The following is an 18981-nucleotide window of genomic DNA, read 5'->3' as shown; positions in this document are numbered from 1 at the left end:
CTCTCACATTCATGAGCCTATGCATATGCGCATACACACACACACACACACACACACACACACACACACACTTCTCATAAGCACAAAATACATCCCTCTCATTTCTCTCAGTGGGAATTTGTACCGATTCGTTTCCTAAATAGTTTACTAAGTGATATCTGCTGTATCATTTCTTAGTGTCTTTATAGATCAGGTAGTTCTGAGCAAGAACACCATATAGGCTGATACATTCAATCAAAAAGAAGAACCCAAACTACCCGGACTTGTTTAACAATAACCAACTCTGCTATCTCAGCCTTCTTAGGGCCACTCCCATCATTTGCCTGCACTATTGCATGCTGCCTCTTGTTATTCCCTGCACCATCAAAAAAAAAAAAAAAAAAAAATTTTGCTCCTTCAGGAGACCTTTCTTAATCACACACTCTGCTGAGCTGCTGGGCTCTGGTGTAAAGAATCATTTAAACATATTCCTTTCCCTTTGGGAACTCACAGTAAAAGATGAAAAGAGATGTATACACAAATTATCACAGTCACACGGTAAGTATCGTCATTGGCATTTAAATGTGCCAGGAAGAAGCACCAAACTGGTCTGCGAAAGTTAGGTCAGTGCTCCAATCCTGCCGGAGGTAGCTACCTAAAACTTTGCTCCAATCCTGTCACTGTCATCCTTTAAAACTACCCGTGGGACCATTAGGGCACGGGATAAATTCCACACTTCTTAAGATCACATAAAGACCCTTCATAAACTGGTCTCTCATTTCCCTCTCATCCATACATCTGATGGCAAGGCCCAGATCCTGCCTTCCTGGCAGCTACTCCCCCTCCTGGTGTCTTCAATTCCTCATCTGTAAAACAAAGGTCATTCAAATATCTACCTCAAAGGAATGTAGTGAAGGTTAGAAGATTTGGATGGTGCCTGACACACAGAGCTCAAGGTTAACAACCATTACCACATCAATTGTCAGCAAAACATCATTTGTTGCCTCACTTCATCCGCTCTCCAGCCACAATACTGCATATTGGTAGGTTACACAAGCGCCATCCTGACTCCGACTTTCCTGCACAAACCTTGTCCCCAAGTCAATCTCTTCCAACCCAGTGTTTTCATCATACTTTATACGTATTTGTTGCATAATCTTATTAACGTATTATTACGGCTTGTTTCTTCCACCAGAGACTGTTAAATTCCTGCTCTGTGTGTGTGCGCACACATATAATCAGGGGTGAGGGAAGATATTCCATCCTGAAGGCTGAAACCTTTCCTCCTCAACAAAGTAAAAATCCTCATGAAAGATGTTCAGTGAAAACTGTTTGTAAGTAACGATAATAGCTAATATTTATTGGACCCTTATTACGTGCCAGGTACTGTTCCAAGAGCTTCCGATGTTTGACCCCTTTTACAGACTAAGAATACTGAGGCACTGAGTTGAAAAACTTGCGTGAAGTCTATCAGCTAGCAAATGGTGGAGTCCGCATTCGAATCTAGACATAGAACTCCAGATTCCACGCTTTAACCACTCTTCTTCAACACCACAGAAGGCGAGCGGACCCCAATGTTCCCTTAAGGACCGGCTCCCCCGCCGAGACTCCCCAACAGCCGGCAAATGGGAGGGCGGAGGTGGGCATCAAGAGGCGAAAACGTCACTCTAGAATCCCCTAAAAAGAACTTTTTTCCAGCAAGGAACACAGTTCCAGCATCCCCCACAAAAGAAGGCCAAGAGCCCCCATATTTGCGGCGGAGTTCCCGTTATCATGCCTCAGGCCTAAGGGGGGAGTGTACTGGACCAAAGAGATTTTCTCCGCTACCCCGAAAGTAATAACACAGAAAGGGGCCCAGAGAGGGGGCAGGAAATAATGAGCGCACCCCATTACCCCCCGAATGCCCCCCGACACGAATCTTTGCAGTACCGGGTCTGTAGCATCCAACTTTCAAAGTTTCCCCCACCCCTCACAGTTCCCCGCGGAAAGCGCCGCAAAGCAACAACCCAAATGCCGATTGGGCTGTCACTCGAAAGAACTATCCAATCAGAGGTAGGAAGAGTCCCAGGTTGATTCCACTGCTTGCTGGGAATTGTAGTTCACACCAGAATCCGTCACTGAATCCCAGTTTCTCAATATAATGATTATCAAAATCAGGTAAAGAAACATCTGCAAGGAGAAAATGAAGCCAGGAAAAACCTTGCTTGGAATTGTCTCTTTTATTTTTTTTGTCACTACATTTAAAAAATGTATAATGGACCAGAAAGACATGTTAGTTTTCAGAGAATAGTTAAGAATTCACCTATAGTAGAAGAGGTTTGGAAGAGAGCTGGGATTGGTTTGGGTTTGCTTTTTTCACCACACTTTGGCGGTGAAATAGTTTGGAAATACTTAATGAAATTGCTCAAGCTGAAAACACACATCGGGGAAACGTTAAGAGCCTGTAGTTTAAGAAGACCATGAAGGGAACCACCGAAGTTTCGGTGTAAAAGGGAACTGTTACTTTAAGACTGGGTTTCAGATTACAGTTTTGTATTTGCGAAAAAGTTTTTGCTCGTCCTTTGCTCTCAGCTCTTCAGTGCATATTTCTATCTTATAATTTAGCCTACTGTGTCCTAATTACTGACCTGCATTTGTTATTAGACTGTGAACTCGAGGACACGGTCTGCAACTTATTCAGCCTGAGAAGTAGGGCCTAGGACACCGTTCAATTAACGATTGTCGGGTAAGTGAGCAAATAAATCAATGGAGTTAGGCAGAAAATGGGAATTCAGAACGCAGGATTCTGCGATTATAACAGAACCCAAGTGGATAAAATAGCAATGGAGGAGTATCCAGGTCTTCTTCCTCTGGAAGAAGGCCTGGCAAAACACTGTCACCGGCGGGCGCTTAGTAAAAGCTGACTTCAAACGCTATGGAGTAAAAGAGACATGAAAAAAATCAACGGACACTGATATTTCTGCCACCTGCCCCGCTGAACGCAGAACTGAAGGTATCGAGCAGAGGAGTGGTCAAAACTGAAAGGAACGATCCTCAGCCAGGTAGCTGGTTGACTCCGCATGTCCTAGCTTTCTCCAGTCCGGAGAGGTGGCATCACGTGACCCAAACAAATATGGCGCCTTATTTGCATCGTCCCTCCATTGACCAATAGGAGTAGCCGCTATCAGTCGTCCCACCCCACCCCTCCCTCCGGCAACCTCCCGAATGGGATCTATCACCTGACTCGGCTCAAACATGGCTGCGCTGGAAGCTCTATTGCTTTGGGTACCAGGAGCAGGTGAGTGTAAGGCGCCCCAGAGAAGGTGGGGGCGTTCACCACGACCCCTGTAGGGAGCGTCCCTGCGCTCCAATCTCCACCGTCCTCCAGCTCTGACACACACTCATCTGATGATCTTCACTCCTCCGCCTTAAGAGAGGGCTCAAACTAAGGAGGTTCCTGCTGCATTTCTCATACTTAGGGAGGCGACCACCTGGGGATTTGGAGCCGGACTGGGTCTAAAGTTAAGTGGGGAATATGAAAGAAGATTTGTGGGTCTGCGCCCCGAGCTAATACGACTATTAAGTTCAATTAAATATTGGATGTGTGTAGAGAGATGGGATCCACCCCTCGGGGAAAGGTGGAACTTCTCAAAAAAAAGATAGTAGCACGTCAAATCAAACATAAAACGATAATTAGGGAAGTAAGTCCCGCTTTTCCCAGCCAGTCTAGTAGTTACTAGTTTGTCTAAATATAGTGCGTTCCGTTTCTCCTCAATGTAGTGTGTATTGTTTCCAGGAGGTGCTCCACGAATGAGAAAATTGACAATGTGTTCTGCGTAATTCATCTCTTTCTATCTCCCTGCACTCTGTGCTGGGAAAATGCATCATCCATTTGGAAAAGAAGAAACTGCTTCTCAGAAGCAGCTCTTTGGGTTTTTCTGTGAGTGCCTTCGCAGAGGAGAATGGGAGCTGGCACAGGCATGTGTACCTCAGCTACACGAGGCACAAGGCGATATCCCAAAGAAGGTGGAAGATATACTTCAGGCGCTCGTGGTGTGTCCAGATCAGCTGAGGTAAGGGATCTCTCTTCTTCCCAGGAAGTTACAGGGCGGGAGACACAAGGTCAATACTTGGGCTCTGGTCACCTACTCTCACCTCCTCTCTGAAGAATTAGCAGAAGCAGAGTGTATTTCACATGCTCTGAAAATTTACCTCTATGATACATGTTTATTAATCGGTGTTGGCTTTGAATTATCATCTGAACCAGAATTTAATCCTGGACACCAAAATGTGCCTGAAACCACCATTTCTTGATTATTATCATAAAAGTAGATGGTGGAACTGAATTGAAAAGCATTTTCTTTGCCTCCAGAAAAGCAAACGCTGCTCCCTTCTTGCTTATGATGTTGTAGTTGTAACAAAAGACTAGAAGTTAATTTACTTAAGGTTTTTATTTTGGAAATAATTATATAAATATTAAAAATTATATAAATAAGGTTTACATTCACAAAAAGTGCAAAAAAATACAGAGTAACCTTCCCCAGCTTCCCCCAATTGCAATATCTCATATACCTATTGTACAATATCAAAATCAGGAAATCGACATTGGTATATTACTGTTAACTAGATTACAGACCTTATTCAGTTTTCACCATTTTTTTAATGTGCATTTGTTTTTATGTGTGTAGTTCTGTGCAATTTTATCCATGTACAGACTCATGTAACTACCAGTAAAAATCAAGCTGCAGAACTCTTGCATCGCCACAAAAGAATTCCCGTACTTCCTGGGAATACCTCTTTGTATTTTGAACCCTCCTTTTACCCTGGCAACCACTGTTCTCTATCTAAATTTTTAATGAAGCTCTTCCTGGCAGTGCTATTAACAGCTAGTGGTATAATAGTTAAGTGTGCTATTTAGTCTTTCCCTCACTCTTCCTTACTTTGGCAGTTATATTGTATTAGTATATAGACAGTAGAAACTTAGGTGATTTTTTTCCCTTAAATTTGGGTTCTAGCCAGGTTCTATCTAAATTACTAACTTTGAAAAAAACCCTTATGAATTCCTGTAACCCTGTTTTTAGCCTAGAGTTAATAAATTTTTATGAAATTCCTTATTTTCTTTAAGACTACTTGACTCAGTTTCTGTTTTCAACAATATACTTTAAAGAGCTTTGCTTTTTATGGTTTTCTATGTAATGTTTAAAAATAATAAAAATAAAAAGCGCCTGGGTGGCTCAGTCTGTTGGGCATCCAACTTCAGCTCAAGTCATGATCTCCCGGTCCATGAGTTCGAGCCCTGCGTCAGATTCTGTGCTGACAGCCCAGAGCCTGGAGCCTACTTCAAATTCTGTCTCCCTCTCACTCTGCCCCTCTCCTGCTCACGCTGTGTCTCTCTCTCTCTCAAAAATAAATAAAAACAATAAAAAATTAAAATAATAATAATAAAGACTAGATAGGGAGGTAGAGGCAGGGGTGAGACTTTTTTCCTTTTTTTTTTTTTTTTTTTTAATGAAATCTAGCGCTGTTCTGGTTCTAGTTTTATTGATCTATCACATACATTTGAAAATTTCTCATTAGTACAATGTCATGCCTGTTTAGGTTTAAAACACACTGAGCAGTGAAATCCAAATCTTGGATCACAAAAGAGAAAAGGTCAGTAGAAACTCTTTGTTCAGAAATTCTTTCTTTTTACATTTTTCAGATGTGGACAGGACATCAACCCTCAAAGATTAGCCTGGATCTGGTTTCTTGTACTGGAAAAATGGTTCTCCCAGGAAAAGGTAAGCAGGTTTATATTCAAAGTTTTTCTGAGGCCAACACTGAGAAGAACTTGGAAGTAGTTTTAAGATTTCGTTTTTATCTGTTACTTCCTTTATTATGAGGTTTGTCATATTCCCCTCTCAGTATTGACAGTGAGAATAGCTTGAGTTTTTATTGCTGTTTCCTTACCTAAATTTATTCATTAATCCCCCAACATACATTGGTGATATAATTTTGTTAGATACCACTGTGAGTCTTGTACCTGAACAGAACTTTGCAAACCTCAGTGAAAGTGACAACATAGCAAATAAAGTATGAACCTCATAATACTCAAGTAATAGAGAATGGGCTGAGCCGAAACCTGGTTGTTCTTCCAAAAAGCTCATTTTAACTAGTCCGGTGCAGTGAAAGCTTACAGATTTAAGCCTCATTAATTAATAATTTAATAATCCACATGAATTAAACTAAAAGTTACCAAATATAAAAACACAGTGTGCAGATTTAGTGAAAGAAACCTTATAACGAAGTGCTTTTTAAAAAAAAAAGAAAGATTGCCATTAAAAGCCTTTTAGAAGTATGTGATAATTATCAGAAATTGCTATCCATTGGAGGACTTTCTCTGAGACAATTTTGTATTAAGCCCCAAAATTTAAGATTTTTATTTTTTTAATTTTTTTAAGATTATTACTTTGAGGGAGCGAGAGAGAGAGTGAGTGGGAGAGAGACGGGGAGAGAGAGAGAGAGAGAGAGAGAGAGAGAGAGAGAGAGAGAGAATCCCAAACAGGCTCTGCACTGTCAGTACGGGGTTTAAACTCACCAACCAGGAGATCATAACCTAAGCCGAAGTCAGACACTTAATCAACTGAGCCACCCAGGTGCCTGTAGACTTTAGGATTTTAAAGTGAGGAACTTCTGACCCAGAAGAGAAATGAAGAAATGACTGGCCCAGGGTCACACCATAAAGTTAGTTGGCAAAACTAAGGCTGGAACCAAGATCTTCTGACTTTGAATCCCCAGCCTACTGGTTTTTCCTGCTGAACATTATTTTTAGCCTTATGGACTTAAAAGCCAGAAACCATAAATTCTGTTTTGTAAATGTGTGTAAGTCAGCCTAATTTTCTTCTTTACTCCCCTCTATCATTAGAATTAATTTTGCTTTTAGTTCCAGTTTTGCCTGACACTTCTCTTTCTCCACATTGCTATCAAAAAATACAAGAAATTACTAATCTAAATGTATTTTTTGTCCAGGCTTTTCCAAGTCTAAAAAAAGAAAAATGACAAAAAGACTAGCCAGGAGAGGGAAAAAAGAGAAACAAAATTAAAAAATTAGCCCAGAATGATTAAGTTAGCTATCATTGCAGATCTAAAAGGGAAAACTTGAGTTAAAATATTCAGAGTGTCTTCAGAGAGAAAAAGAAAAAATGTCTGTTGTTATTGACTAAAGATCTTTCTAGTCCAAGTATGGAATTTGTTAAACCAAGTGAACTTTCCCCTCACTGAAGAGCATTTACCTACTTTATGGCTACTTTGTTGCTTATTTTCTGTACAGTTGCTCAACCAGACTAGGTGGTTGATTTCACTTCCATGGCTCCTTAGCACAGACTAAGAATAGTTCTTGTTTTTCCAAACATCAAGACCATTTGGTCTTAAAGGTTCAGTGCCTCCGTTATTTAAACAGTTGTGGGAATGGTTTAAACTTTAAGCAAGGACCTCAGAGTCTTACCTCTTTTACAAGGACTAAGATTGCAAGTGGGTTCTTAAGAATAGTTCCGCAAGACCAGTTGCTGTCCCAGAGTGGCCTTTATCTTTTAGGGGACTTGCTGGCTGCCTCTCCTTTTCCAGCCTCCCACCTTCTGTCAAAAGCTTACTTTTTAAATGTTTACTTATTTTTGAGAGAGCACGAGCAGGGGAGGGACAGAGAGACAGGGACTCTGCACTGACAGCAGCGAGCCCCGATGCGGGGCTCAAACTCACAAACCAGGAGATGGGGACCTGAGCCGAAGTGGACACTCAACAGACAAAGCCACCCTGATGTCCGAAGCTTCCTTTTTAATTATTACTTGAAACGGTTCCATTTTCCTTTTTCTTCATCCACTTTTGCCTTCTGCCTTTGTATCTTGCGGTGATTTATCTCTACATGTGGAAGCATGTTTGCAAAGATTTAACTGCAGAGATGTTCACTGCATGCTGCTTCTAATAGAGGAAAACTGGAAACAACTCCCATGTCCACAGTATAGGATTGGTTAATCTGTTTGTAAAATATCATGCCACTATTAAAATTATGTGGTAAATGAACTTTCAGTGACATGGAAGGATGTTCATACTGTACTATGTGAAAAAAATTTTTTAGAAAACTATACATTTGAGATGTGTGCGTAGAAATGGTCTGGATGCCCTTAGACCACAGTATTAATAGAAGCTCTCTTTCAGTGGGAAGATTTGGAGCATGTATGTGTGTGTTTTCACTTGCCTATTTCCATATTTTAATTTTTCTGCATTGAACACACCTTGCTTTGATAGTAAGATCCATGCTTAGAAACATGGAGCAAATTCTTCCCTGTTTTAGAAATGTTAGTCATTTATGACCCTGCATGTGCATAAAGTATTTTCACCAGTAAAATAATTATAAGCTAATGAGTCTTTAGGATTCTAGATTAAAGTCCTAATATCTTAACCAGGTTTTTTTTTTTTCCAAAGGCCTGCTGTCTGGACATCTTATCTATTCCTTTCTTTTAGTCCTCAATAGAAGAATTTAACCTTTAGCTTTCCAGCATGAATTTTCTTCATCAACTTCAATCATTAGCATTATATAAGCATTCAGATGGCATAGGTGCATGAGAGAAGGATGCAGTAAGAAGAAATAGGGTTTTACACCACAAACACACCAGATCATGTTAGCCTGTGACGTGATGAATGGCACTTGAGTAGAGTATGATCTTGTGTTCTAAACCCATTGCCCTCCCCCCACACACAAACGATCTTGCAGGTGCTTCTTGCTTGAGATAGGAGACCTTACAGTAAAATATGACTCCCAGAGGGGTGTTTGGGTGGCTCAGTTGGTTAAGTGTCCGACCTCGGCTCAGGTCATGATCTTGCGGTTTGTGAGTTCGAGCCCCACATCGGGCTCTGTGCTGACAGCTCGGAGTCTGGAGCCTGCTTTGGATTCTGTGTCTCCCTCTCTCTCTGCCTCTCCCCTGCTCACGCTCTGTCTCTCTCTCTCTCTCAAAACTAAATAAACATTTTTTAAAAATTAATTTAAAAAATATGACTCCTGGAACCTTTAATCAGCCATGTGATTTATAGGTGTCTTTAAAGCAGTGTTTGTCAGGATTAGTCCTAGATTTTACTCTTACTTGTATTGGTGTCTAGAGAAAGGGAAACTATAATTTTAGTTTTATGAACCAGGTAAAGCAAGTTACTGTGAAACAAGCAGGTCCAGGAAGAGTCAGGGGCTCTTTCTTTCATACATCAGTCTTCTCTGGTGGCATGTCTCATTAACAAATATTTGATGGGATCACTTTTGCATACTTGAAATAATTAGAAAATACTTCCTAACCATTTCATCTTTAGTAAAGGTTGTTTTTAGGGGCACCTGAGTGGCTCAGTCAGTTAAGCACACAACTTTGGCTCAGATCATGATCTCACAGTTTGTGAGTTCAAGCCTTGCATCGGGCTCTGTCCTGACAGCTCGGAGCGTGGAGCCTGCTTCAGATACTGTCTGTCTGTCTGTCTCTCTCTCTCTCTTTTTCTCTCTCTCTGCCCCTTACTCGCTCATGCTGTGTCTGTCTCTCAAAAATAAATAAACATTAAAAAAAATTTCTTTAATAGAGACTTGGGGCACCTGAGTGGTTAAGTAGGTTAAATGGCTGACACTCGGTTTCAGTTCAGGTCATGATCCCACAGTTCATGAGATCAAGCCCTACATTGGACTCTGTACTGACAGCACAGAGCCTGCATGGGATTCTCTGTCTCTCTCTCTCCCCCCCCCCAATCTCTCCCTCTCTCTGCTCCTCCCCTGCTCACGCTCTATTTCTCTCTCTCAAAATAAATAAATAAACTTACAAAAAATAAGATATTTGTTTGATTTAGAGATTAACTAAATTTTTTTTTTTAATTTGTAAAAATATGACAGGGGTGCCCGGGTGGCTCAGTCAGTTGAGCGTCCCAACTTCGGCTCAGGTCATGATCTCACGGGTATGAGTTCAAGCCTGGCGTCGGGGTCTGTACTGACAGCTCAGAGCCTGGTGCCTGTTTCAGATTCTGTGTCTCCCTCTCTCCCTGCCCCTCCCCCACTCATTCTCTGTCTCTCTCTGTCTCAGAAATAAATAAACATTAAAAAAATATATGACACACAGTACCTGGCATATAATAACTGTTTAATAAACATTAGATCTCTTCCTCTTTCCTATTGTTTTCCACCTTATAATGAATATCAAAGATGGGTTTGGACCAAAAGAGGATCATGTGGGCCATACTTTCCCAAGCTTACTCATGACTGGGTGTTTGGACACCACAAGGACATTTCTTTGAAAAAGACCTCATATGACAGAAAAGTCACATGAAATGAGCAAAGCTTGGAATTTGAGGCTAATCAGAGTAGGAGTTAAATGTTAGTATTTAAGAGGGATATGCATCCAAATTTAGCTGTTTTTATTTAGAAAAAAAAAAAGCATCTCAAACATATCCAAGAATTTAGTGGTTAAAAGTGCTTTATCTTAGAGAAGCAGCAGAAATAAGACTAACTGAAGAGAAATATTATTTGTTAACAAAGAATATGCCTAATCTCTATGCTTCCTTCTTATGATTCTTCTAGAAATTACTCCCAAGTGTTTTCCGGAGAAAGCTTGAGTTTCTTTTATTATCAGAAGACCTGCAAAGTGACATTCCTGAGGACATCCTCAAGGTAAGAGAGGGCTGGGGAGCTATCTGCCTAGGGTTACTATCACTCGATAAGCTCAGCTCCCAAGGATCTAGCAGAGATAGATCCCAAGGAGGTTGGCTATACTCTGTTCTCAGGCAAGACCAAGCTAGGTAGATGTCCCTTTCAAGAGAGCTCAGAATTGGAATAAACTTACCTGATTTTAGAATTCTTAGAGTTGGATTGTCCAGAAGTACTAAGTATAACTGGGGATTAAAGGTGTCGTTTTTTTTTCTTTTCATGGGAAAGGAATGCATAACTTGGATTTAAACTGGATGTTTGAATTTTTCACCAGTGTATCATAGGGAATATAAAGGGAGGAAGCAATTAGTGTTTGTTGAATACCTCTTATATAACAGGTGCATTGAATGTGGTAATCCTCACAACAAATTTCTGGGGGCAGATCAAACTAAATCTTAACTATATCTAAGGTGCCTGAGGTATGCTCTGACGCTCAGTACTGATTTTCTTCATGATCTGGCCACCAGCTAATTAAATACATATTAGCAGTAGGATTTAAGGTAGGGACTTACACTTGTATTAGGTCAAAGACCCATGGCCCTGTGACCATCTTGGAAGCAGATAATGAAGAAGCATCCCTCAGTACTGTCCGTAGGCATGGTGCTAACGCGTGAGAAATCACCTACTGCTCCGTCCTCTTTTCTGCCTCTACCCTAACCCTGCAAACAGATTAGAGACTGTAGAGGCTCTTGCCTTAAAAAAAAATTTTTTTTAATGTTTGTTTTTGAGAGGGAGAGAGAGAGACAAACAGCATGAGAAAGGAAGGGGCAGAGAGGGAGAGGAAGACATAGAACTCAAAGCGGGCTCCAGGTTCTGCGCTGTCAGCACAAAAGCTGGCACAGGGCTCAAACTCATGAACTGTGAGATCATGACCTGAGCCAAGGTCAGACGCTCAACCAACTGAGCCACCCAGGCGTCCCGTAGAGGTGCTTACCTTTAAAGGCTTACCATCTAGTCAGGGAGAAAGACGAATACACACATGCCACAATTGTGGACTAAACCAGATGGCACTAATTTTGAGTACTTTGAATGCCCAATAAAGAGGGAGAGTTGTGTGAGTTGGAGGTACAGGGAAGATTTTTTTGTTTGTTTGTTTCAAGTTTATTTATTTATTATTTTTTTAAGAGACAGAACACATGTGCATGAGCAGGGGAGGGACAGAGAGAGAGGGGGACAGAGGATCTGAAGTGTGCTCTACACTGAACAGCAGAAAGCCCAGTGTGGGACTCAAACCCATGAATCGTGAGATCATCACCTGAGCCAAAATTGGATGCTCAACCAACTGAGCCACCCAGGCACCCCTTGGGGAAGGCTTTAAAGGATGAGGAATGGGGTATACCTCAAAGGATGTCTAGGATTTAGAGCAGAAGTTAAAAACTGGTATGTAATGTTCTTTTAAAAGTTGAATTTAAATGCCATGAGAGTGGGCATCATGTCTCATGCCCATTTGTTACCAGCGTGGTCTATCAATTTGCAGCCCTTGATTTAGATCTACAGTGCACATTTTGGAGGTGGTGAGGGGGAACTAGCTTGAGAATGGAGGCCTTGGGAGATTGAGTTATCTCTTTGCCTCAATCTTTTTTGCCTCAATCTCTTCATTAGCAGTGAATGAGCACACTCATAATGAGCACACTCATATGAGCACACTCATAATAGCAGTGTCTTTCTCTTGTAAGGGTTAATTTGACTTTTCAATGTAAAGGGCCTGGCAGGAAGTAACTACTACAGAAGTGTTTGCTACTGCTACTATTATATACACGTGCATATTTCTACCGAAAAGGGGAAAGCTTCAAGGCTTATAAATGATAACATTCTAGACATGCCTCCCATGGATCCCTCTCTTCATCCTCTATTTAGGAGCTATATGAGGCCCTAGCACAAGATTCAGGAGGCCCTGTGCTTGATGGAAATCAGAGGCGGGATAGCTGGACCCCTCGGCTCAGCTCAGAAGCCATCTCTGTGCTCTGGGATCTTCTGAGGCAGTCTCCCCAGCCAGCACAGGCCCTGCTGGAGCTCCTGCTTAGAGAAGACGACGGCACCGGCCTCTGTGGCTGGCCCCTGCAAAAGGCACTGGTGGACTTCATTCGAAGGGCGCTTCAGGCTGTGCAGGACTCCGCCACTGGGCCCCCTGGTGAAGTAGATGCTATCTATGGAGCCCTGCGGACTCTGCATTGCCCTGCAGAGCCTCTCGAAGTTGAGCTGCATCTCCTTTGTGAGGAACTACTGGAGGCCTGCAGGGCTGAGGGGAACCCCCTGCAGGAAGAGCGGGTGCTCAGCTGCCTGCTCCACAAGGCAGGACGGAGCCTGCTATCCCTGTATGGCCATACTTATGCAGAGAAGGCCGCAGAAAAGCCAGCGAAGACCATACCCTCGGGAAAAGGTGTGTTCCCTTTGCTGCTTCTCCTTGTGTCTTGGTAATTCTGCTGTACCTCTGAAGTTCCTCTAGGCTAGTGCCTTCCAAATTGCTCAGGAAATCTAGTGGAGGAGCTAAGCAAAAATGATAAGGTGTTCTTTTGTAAAAGTAAAGATTTTGTAGTCCAAGATGGAATGGTGGAAAAAAATAACAAAGTAATAACAATAGCAGGAAAGAGCTTTTCAGAAGCTACTGAGAGAAGTTAAAGAGTCTTTCAGATAGAAGCACAGAAAGCCTGGCTTAAGTTTTTAAAAGCGTGAATTCTCACGTCTGTTGGTTTTTCAAATGGGCTTTAGCTTAGGAAAGAAGAGCTTCCTGTTCCCTGGTAACCCTGTCTGGTTTGATTTTTAGTCTCCCCCGATCATCTAGATCCTGAGCAGGCAATGCTGGCCCTGTTCTCTAATCCTGACCCAGCCCAGGCTTGGAAATCAGCCTATTTCTACTGCTTGAGCAACAGCAAGCACTTCCTCGAGCAGATCCTGGTAAGTCAAACGTATTCATTCCCCATCACAGAAGTACCGAGGGATTCTCTATAGACTTTTTCATTTCTTCTTTCTCTCCCACTCATTTATCTAACACAAAGCAGTCTAATTAGTGATGTGTCATCGGGTGTGTCCATCCCACAGTCCCAGGGGAAAGAAGGCTCTGAGAACCAGTATCATTCTTAATTAAAACTGCAGTCATTTTATATCTGCTCTTTGGTGGGGACGAAGATGTTGGGTATGTATAAGTTTTCTGGAAGGTGTGAGGAAGAAAAGACTGTGGCAGCAATATGTTGCCTAGCTGACGGGAATTTAATCCGTCTAACCCTCTCCTTCCAGACCGCAGCCAAGCTTTAGTTGAACTCAACAGGTATTTATTAACCTCATCCTGTGTGCCAGGCACTGTGCTAGGACCTGGGGTTACAATAGAAGTCAGTCTCTGCCTTCTGAGAGCTTACAGTGTGAACATTTTGTCTTCAACTGGCCACTTTTTTCATTGTCCGGCATCTCCCTGCTCAACTAAAGCTTTCTACCCTGAGTGGCAGGTCCACAAAACTCCTTACAGCAGCCTCCGTCGGCTTACAGGTGACGGCACTCACGCTGCTGAAAGAGGAAGACTTCCCAAGTCTTGGCTGCCTACTCGACAGAGAATTCAGGCCTCTCAGTCGACTGCTCGTGCTCCTGGGCTGGACGCACTGCCAGAGCCTAGCATCAGCCAAGAGTCTGCTCCAGACACTCCACAGGACCCAGGTAACTCTCACACTGCAGTGTGAGCTACTCCAGAAGTGAGTGATACCAGGCTTTGAGGTGAGGCAGAATGCAGGGGCCTGAGGTCGGTCACAATCCGTGACCCCAGGTTCCTGAGTCAGCATCTCTTCCTTCTCCATGTCAATGCAGGACCAGGGCTGTGACAAGCTCCTCAGGGATGCCTGTGATGGGCTGTGGGCTCACCTAGAGGTCCTGGAGTGGTGTGTACAGCAGAGCAGGTACAGTCCTGTGCGGCCAGCCCCCTTCCCACCATTGGGCACACTTGATCCCATGCTCCACACATGTGGCCATTTCAAGCCACCTTCCACATTGACGTTTGAGTTGACAGCATTGACCAGCAACTAATAATCGTTCCAGCTATTAAGCCAGGAAAGAAACATAGGTAATGATTATCTTTACCATAGCGATGAGATTAAAACTAGAGGAAACTTTGAGGATGACAGTGATAAAAGGAACAAAAGCTCACATTTCCTGAGTACTTACTATATGCCAGACATTGCTCTGAGCCTTTTCAGTGGATGATTTCACTGGAGCCTCACAATAGTTCTGTGAGGCAGATGCCAATATTGCCCTCCTTTTAAAGGTGGAACAACTTAAGCCTAGAGGTGTTGAATATCATGCCTAAAGTGACACAGCTAATAAATGTGGTCCACGTTCTTAGGCATGTGTTATCCTGGATCACAAGTTTATTATTCTCAATAGCTGCATATTGAACTATGTGCAAAGCTGTGCTTCCCTGGTAACTTAGCCTTAGATCTTCCCATGATCCAGGTTCATGTTTTGTTCTTCACACACATGACCAGCACTTCCTAAAGTAGAGTAGGCAGAAGAGGAAGTGGCCTTACTCAAAGCAAAGCAGAGAAGCTTGGGTCAGCTCTTAGCTACGAAGAGTATGGAAATTGGGAAGCCTAATCTATAGGCTCTTTCTAGATCCTGCTGACCAAAAAGGCCCTTTCTAGGTCCTTTCTGGATAAGTACAGCTGACTCGGTGGATGTACTTTCCTAACAGTAAATAAATGCTCTGCTGTATCCCAGACCAACTAGAATTTAGTGTTAAGGGAAATGAACCTATGCTGTATTGGGCCAGAGAGAAAGAACAAGAGGGAATAGAGATGGTCTTTCTTAGAGCAATTCTTTAAACTGACTCTCTTCCATCCTCTCAATTTTGCCCTTCAGCAACCCCATACCAAAGAGAGATCTCTTATGTCATTTACATGGTGGAGACAGCCACTCTGTGCTGTACTCTCTCCATCACCTTACCAACCTTCCAGCTCTCAGGGAGGAAGATGTTCTCAAGCTCTTACAGATGGTGCCAGCCAAGGACCCCCAGCAAGAGCACGGTGAGTTGGCGATGGAGTGACTTGGTCAAGCTTCCCTGTTAGGACAATCCTACACCAGTTTCTTTTAACACAGGATTTATCTAGATGTGATCTGTCAAGGTGGGTGGTCCAGCAGACACCTGCTAAATTATCCGTATTTGCCCCAATCAGATTATGAGATGTTGGGTGCATACCTCTCCTTTCTCAGTGAGGTATAGGGAATTCTACGAGAACAGTCCCACAGAAACCTTTGTACTTGTGGAACCATCGCAGGAACCACTCACATACCTTCATCCCAGTGAAGCGGAATTAGGACCTGCTGTCTGAGTTTGTCATTCACACTGTCATTGACAATATTTATGCAAGTTCTTGGTGAATCTTTCCGTGCTTTATAAGCTTTCTCCTAGCAGGTTCTATGCTTCCTTTCCCTCTCGTCTCTTCTTCATAATGTACTAAACACATGAAGTTTAGAAGAAAGACTTGCCTAAAGCAATAATAAAGCCTTGTTTTAGCCTTGGATATCTGCTTAAAACTCAATTCTTTTTGCTTCCAAAAATCACTTTATAACCTAGAACACAGGCTAGGGACACTTAGCTTTCAGAGAAACTAATGTTTTCATGTGTCAATAGATATTTCTCAACTTATATGTTGCTTTGATTTACTTTTTAAAAGGACCTGCCACTAATTGGAAAACCAGTGTTACTACATTCTATACTTTTTCTGGAAAAGTAGGCAATTTGTTTACCAGATTTCCTAAAGGAACTAGAACTGTTTTCGACATACACATACAAAAGGCTTCCAGAGAAGTATTTTAAATCGGATTCCTGGTGACCCACCAGGACACATGTAGAACTTGAACTTGGAAAAGGCAAAAGAAGACATTAATAGAACTGGGATTAAGCTGAGGCAAGAGAGGCATCTGGGGTACAAAATATAAGGAGTTACTCACTCTCAGGGTCATGCAAGTACTTGCAAATCCTGGCCCTGATCAGTAATGCCATATTGAGGCCAGGGGCATAGAACAGTATCGGTCTTATTCTTCATATCACCCTGATCTTGGTGAAGCTGAGGTTACTTCCTGGAAGAAGCAATCACTAGGAAGTATATACATAAACGGGTTTGTTGCAACATCATACTAGCAAAGCATCCCTAAGTACTGCATGCCCTGCCCAAGAAGAATCCCTAGGGAAGGGATTCATTCAGTGGAACTCTGCAACCATCAGAAATTTAGTCCATGAAGAAATACAACCAAATGCTTGTACTATAATATTTAAGAAGTAGGAAAATTAAATAGTGCATAAAATATCATTACAGTCAATTTAAATACATATCCACATATGTATGCAAAACTGTTAAAGGCCTTACACCAGAACATAACAATGGTTATATTTAGCTGGTAGGATCATGGGTAATATTTCTTTTCTTTTTTGCTTTACTACATTTAATGCTTTTCTTTTTTTGAGCAGGTTGTATGTTTTTCTTTTAATGCAACAGATTTCTATATATTAATTTTGTATCCTGCAACTTTACTGAATTAATTTATCAGTTCTAATAGCTTTTTGGTGAAGTCTTATGGTTTTTTTATATATAGTATTATCACGTCATCTGCAAATAGTGAAAATTTTACTTTTTCCTTACCAATTTGGATGACTTTTTTTTTTCTTGTGTGATTGCTGTGGCTAGGACTTTCAGTACTATGTTAAATAAAAGTGGTGAGAGTGGACATCCTTGTCTTGTTCCTAATCTTAGAGGAAAAGCTTTCAGTTTTTTACCATTGAGCATGATGTTAGTTGTGGGTTTTTCATATATGGTCTTAATTATTATGTTGAGGTGTGCTCTTTATAAACCTACTTTATAGAGAGTTTTTATCATGAATGGATGTTGTGCTTTCTTAAATGCTTTTTCTATGTCTGTTGAGATGATCCTATGGTTTTTATTCTTTCTTTTGTCAATGTGATATATCACGTTGATCGATGTGTGAGTATTGAATCATGCTTATATCCCTGCTGGAGTTAAATCCCTCTTGATCATAGTGAATACATTTTTTCTAATGTATTATTGGATTCAATTTTCTATTTTGTTGAGGATTTTTGCATCTATGTTCATCAGAAATACTGGCCTGTAATTTTCTTTTCTTGGGATATCTTTATCTGGTTTTGATATCAGGATAATTCTGGACTTATAGAATGAATTTAGAAGCTTTCCTTCCTTTTCTGGTTTTTGTAATAGTTTAAGAATAGGTATTATTAACTCTTCTTTAAATGTTTGCTGGAATTCACCTGTGAAGCCATCTGGTCCAGGATCTGGGAGTTTTACAATTACTAATGCAGTTTTATTGCTAATCTGTTCAAATTCTCTGTTTCTTCCTGATTTAGTTTTGGAAGGTTACATGTTTGTAGGAATTTATTGATTTCTTCAGGGTTTGCCAATTTGTGGGCATGTAATTTTTCATAGTATTCTCTCATATTAAACATAAACGACTGTGGTATCAGTTTTTTCTTCTCTCCTTTGTTTCTGATTTTATTTATTTGAATGCTGTCTAGCTCGCTCGCTCTCTCTCTCTCTCTCCCTTTTTTTTTTTTTTTTATGAATGTGGCTAAAGGTGTATCAATTTTGTTCATTTTTTTTGAAGAACCAGCTCCTGGTTTCATTGATATATTTGTTCCATTGTTTCTTTAGTCTCTATTTCATTTATTTCTTCTTTAATCTTTATTATTTCCTTACTTCTACTGACTTTAGGCTTTGTTCTTCTTTTTCTAGCTCCTGTAAGTGTAAAGTTGGTTGTTTATTTAAGATTTTTCTTATTTCTTGAACTAGGTCTGTATTGCTATGATCTTCCCTCTTGAAACAGGTTTTTCTATATCCAATTTGGGACTGTTGTGTTTTCATTTTCATTTGTCTCCATGTTTTATTTCCTCTTTGATTTCTTGGTGGTTCTTTCATTGTTTAGCAGCACGTTACTTAAGCCTCCATGTGTTTGTGTTCTTTCCAGATTTTTTCTTGTGGTTGACTTCTAGTTTCATACCATTGTGGTCAGAAAAGATGCAGGAAATGATTTCATTGTTTTTTGATTTTACTGAGACTTATTTTGTGGCATAACATGTGATTTATTCTGGAGAGTTTTCCATGTACACTTGAAAAGAATGTGTATTCTGCTGTTTTGGAATGGAATGTTCTGAATGTATCTGTTAGATCCATGTGGTCCAATGTGTCATTCAGAGCCACTATTTCCTTGTTGATTTTCTGTCTGGTGATCTGTCCATTGATGTAAGCGAAGTGTTAAAGGCCCCTACTGTTAGTGTATCATTGTCAGTTTCTTCCTTTATGTCTATTAATAGTTGC

At 41.2% G+C, this 18981-nt stretch overlaps 2 protein-coding genes across 13 annotated transcripts in view; one reads left to right on the top strand and one right to left on the bottom strand.

Annotated features, from left to right (window-relative positions):
* RAD51B (RAD51 paralog B) overlaps nucleotides 1–3058 on the bottom strand; it is a 640680-nt gene extending 637622 nt beyond the window's left edge. For 7 of the 8 annotated variants that reach the window (XM_019451443.2, XM_019451447.2, XM_019451450.2 and 4 more), the window contains exon 1: nucleotides 1909–1973. In XM_019451443.2, coding sequence (XP_019306988.1) covers nucleotides 1909–1922 — 14 coding nt within the window. In that variant the 5' untranslated portion in view covers nucleotides 1923–1973. Of the gene's footprint in view, nucleotides 1–1908; nucleotides 1974–2928 lie in introns of those variants that run through there. The other variant, XM_019451449.2, reaches the window with a different exon arrangement.
* Nucleotides 3059–3148: 90 nt separating this feature from the next.
* ZFYVE26 (zinc finger FYVE-type containing 26) overlaps nucleotides 3149–18981 on the top strand; it is an 88099-nt gene continuing 72266 nt past the window's right edge. For all 5 annotated transcript variants that reach the window (XR_008417239.1, XR_008417240.1, XR_008417238.1 and 2 more), the window contains exons 1-9: nucleotides 3149–3256; nucleotides 3755–4031; nucleotides 5660–5738; nucleotides 10532–10621; nucleotides 12515–13037; nucleotides 13422–13552; nucleotides 14138–14302; nucleotides 14450–14538; nucleotides 15497–15660. Coding sequence is in view for 2 of the 5 variants with exons in the window: in XM_019451442.2 (XP_019306987.2) it covers nucleotides 3838–4031; nucleotides 5660–5738; nucleotides 10532–10621; nucleotides 12515–13037; nucleotides 13422–13552; nucleotides 14138–14302; nucleotides 14450–14538; nucleotides 15497–15660 (1435 nt within the window). In the remaining 3 variants the exon portion in view is untranslated. The remainder of the gene's footprint in view (nucleotides 3257–3754; nucleotides 4032–5659; nucleotides 5739–10531; nucleotides 10622–12514; nucleotides 13038–13421; nucleotides 13553–14137; nucleotides 14303–14449; nucleotides 14539–15496; nucleotides 15661–18981) is intronic.

Source organism: Panthera pardus, unplaced genomic scaffold, assembly GCF_024362965.1.
Source record: "Panthera pardus isolate Hobbes unplaced genomic scaffold, ASM2436296v1 HiC_scaffold_24, whole genome shotgun sequence".
In the NCBI taxonomy this organism is placed as follows: Eukaryota; Metazoa; Chordata; class Mammalia; order Carnivora; family Felidae; genus Panthera; species Panthera pardus.
Note: the sequence above shows the minus strand (reverse complement) of the source record. Positions and strands in the feature narration are given on the sequence as shown.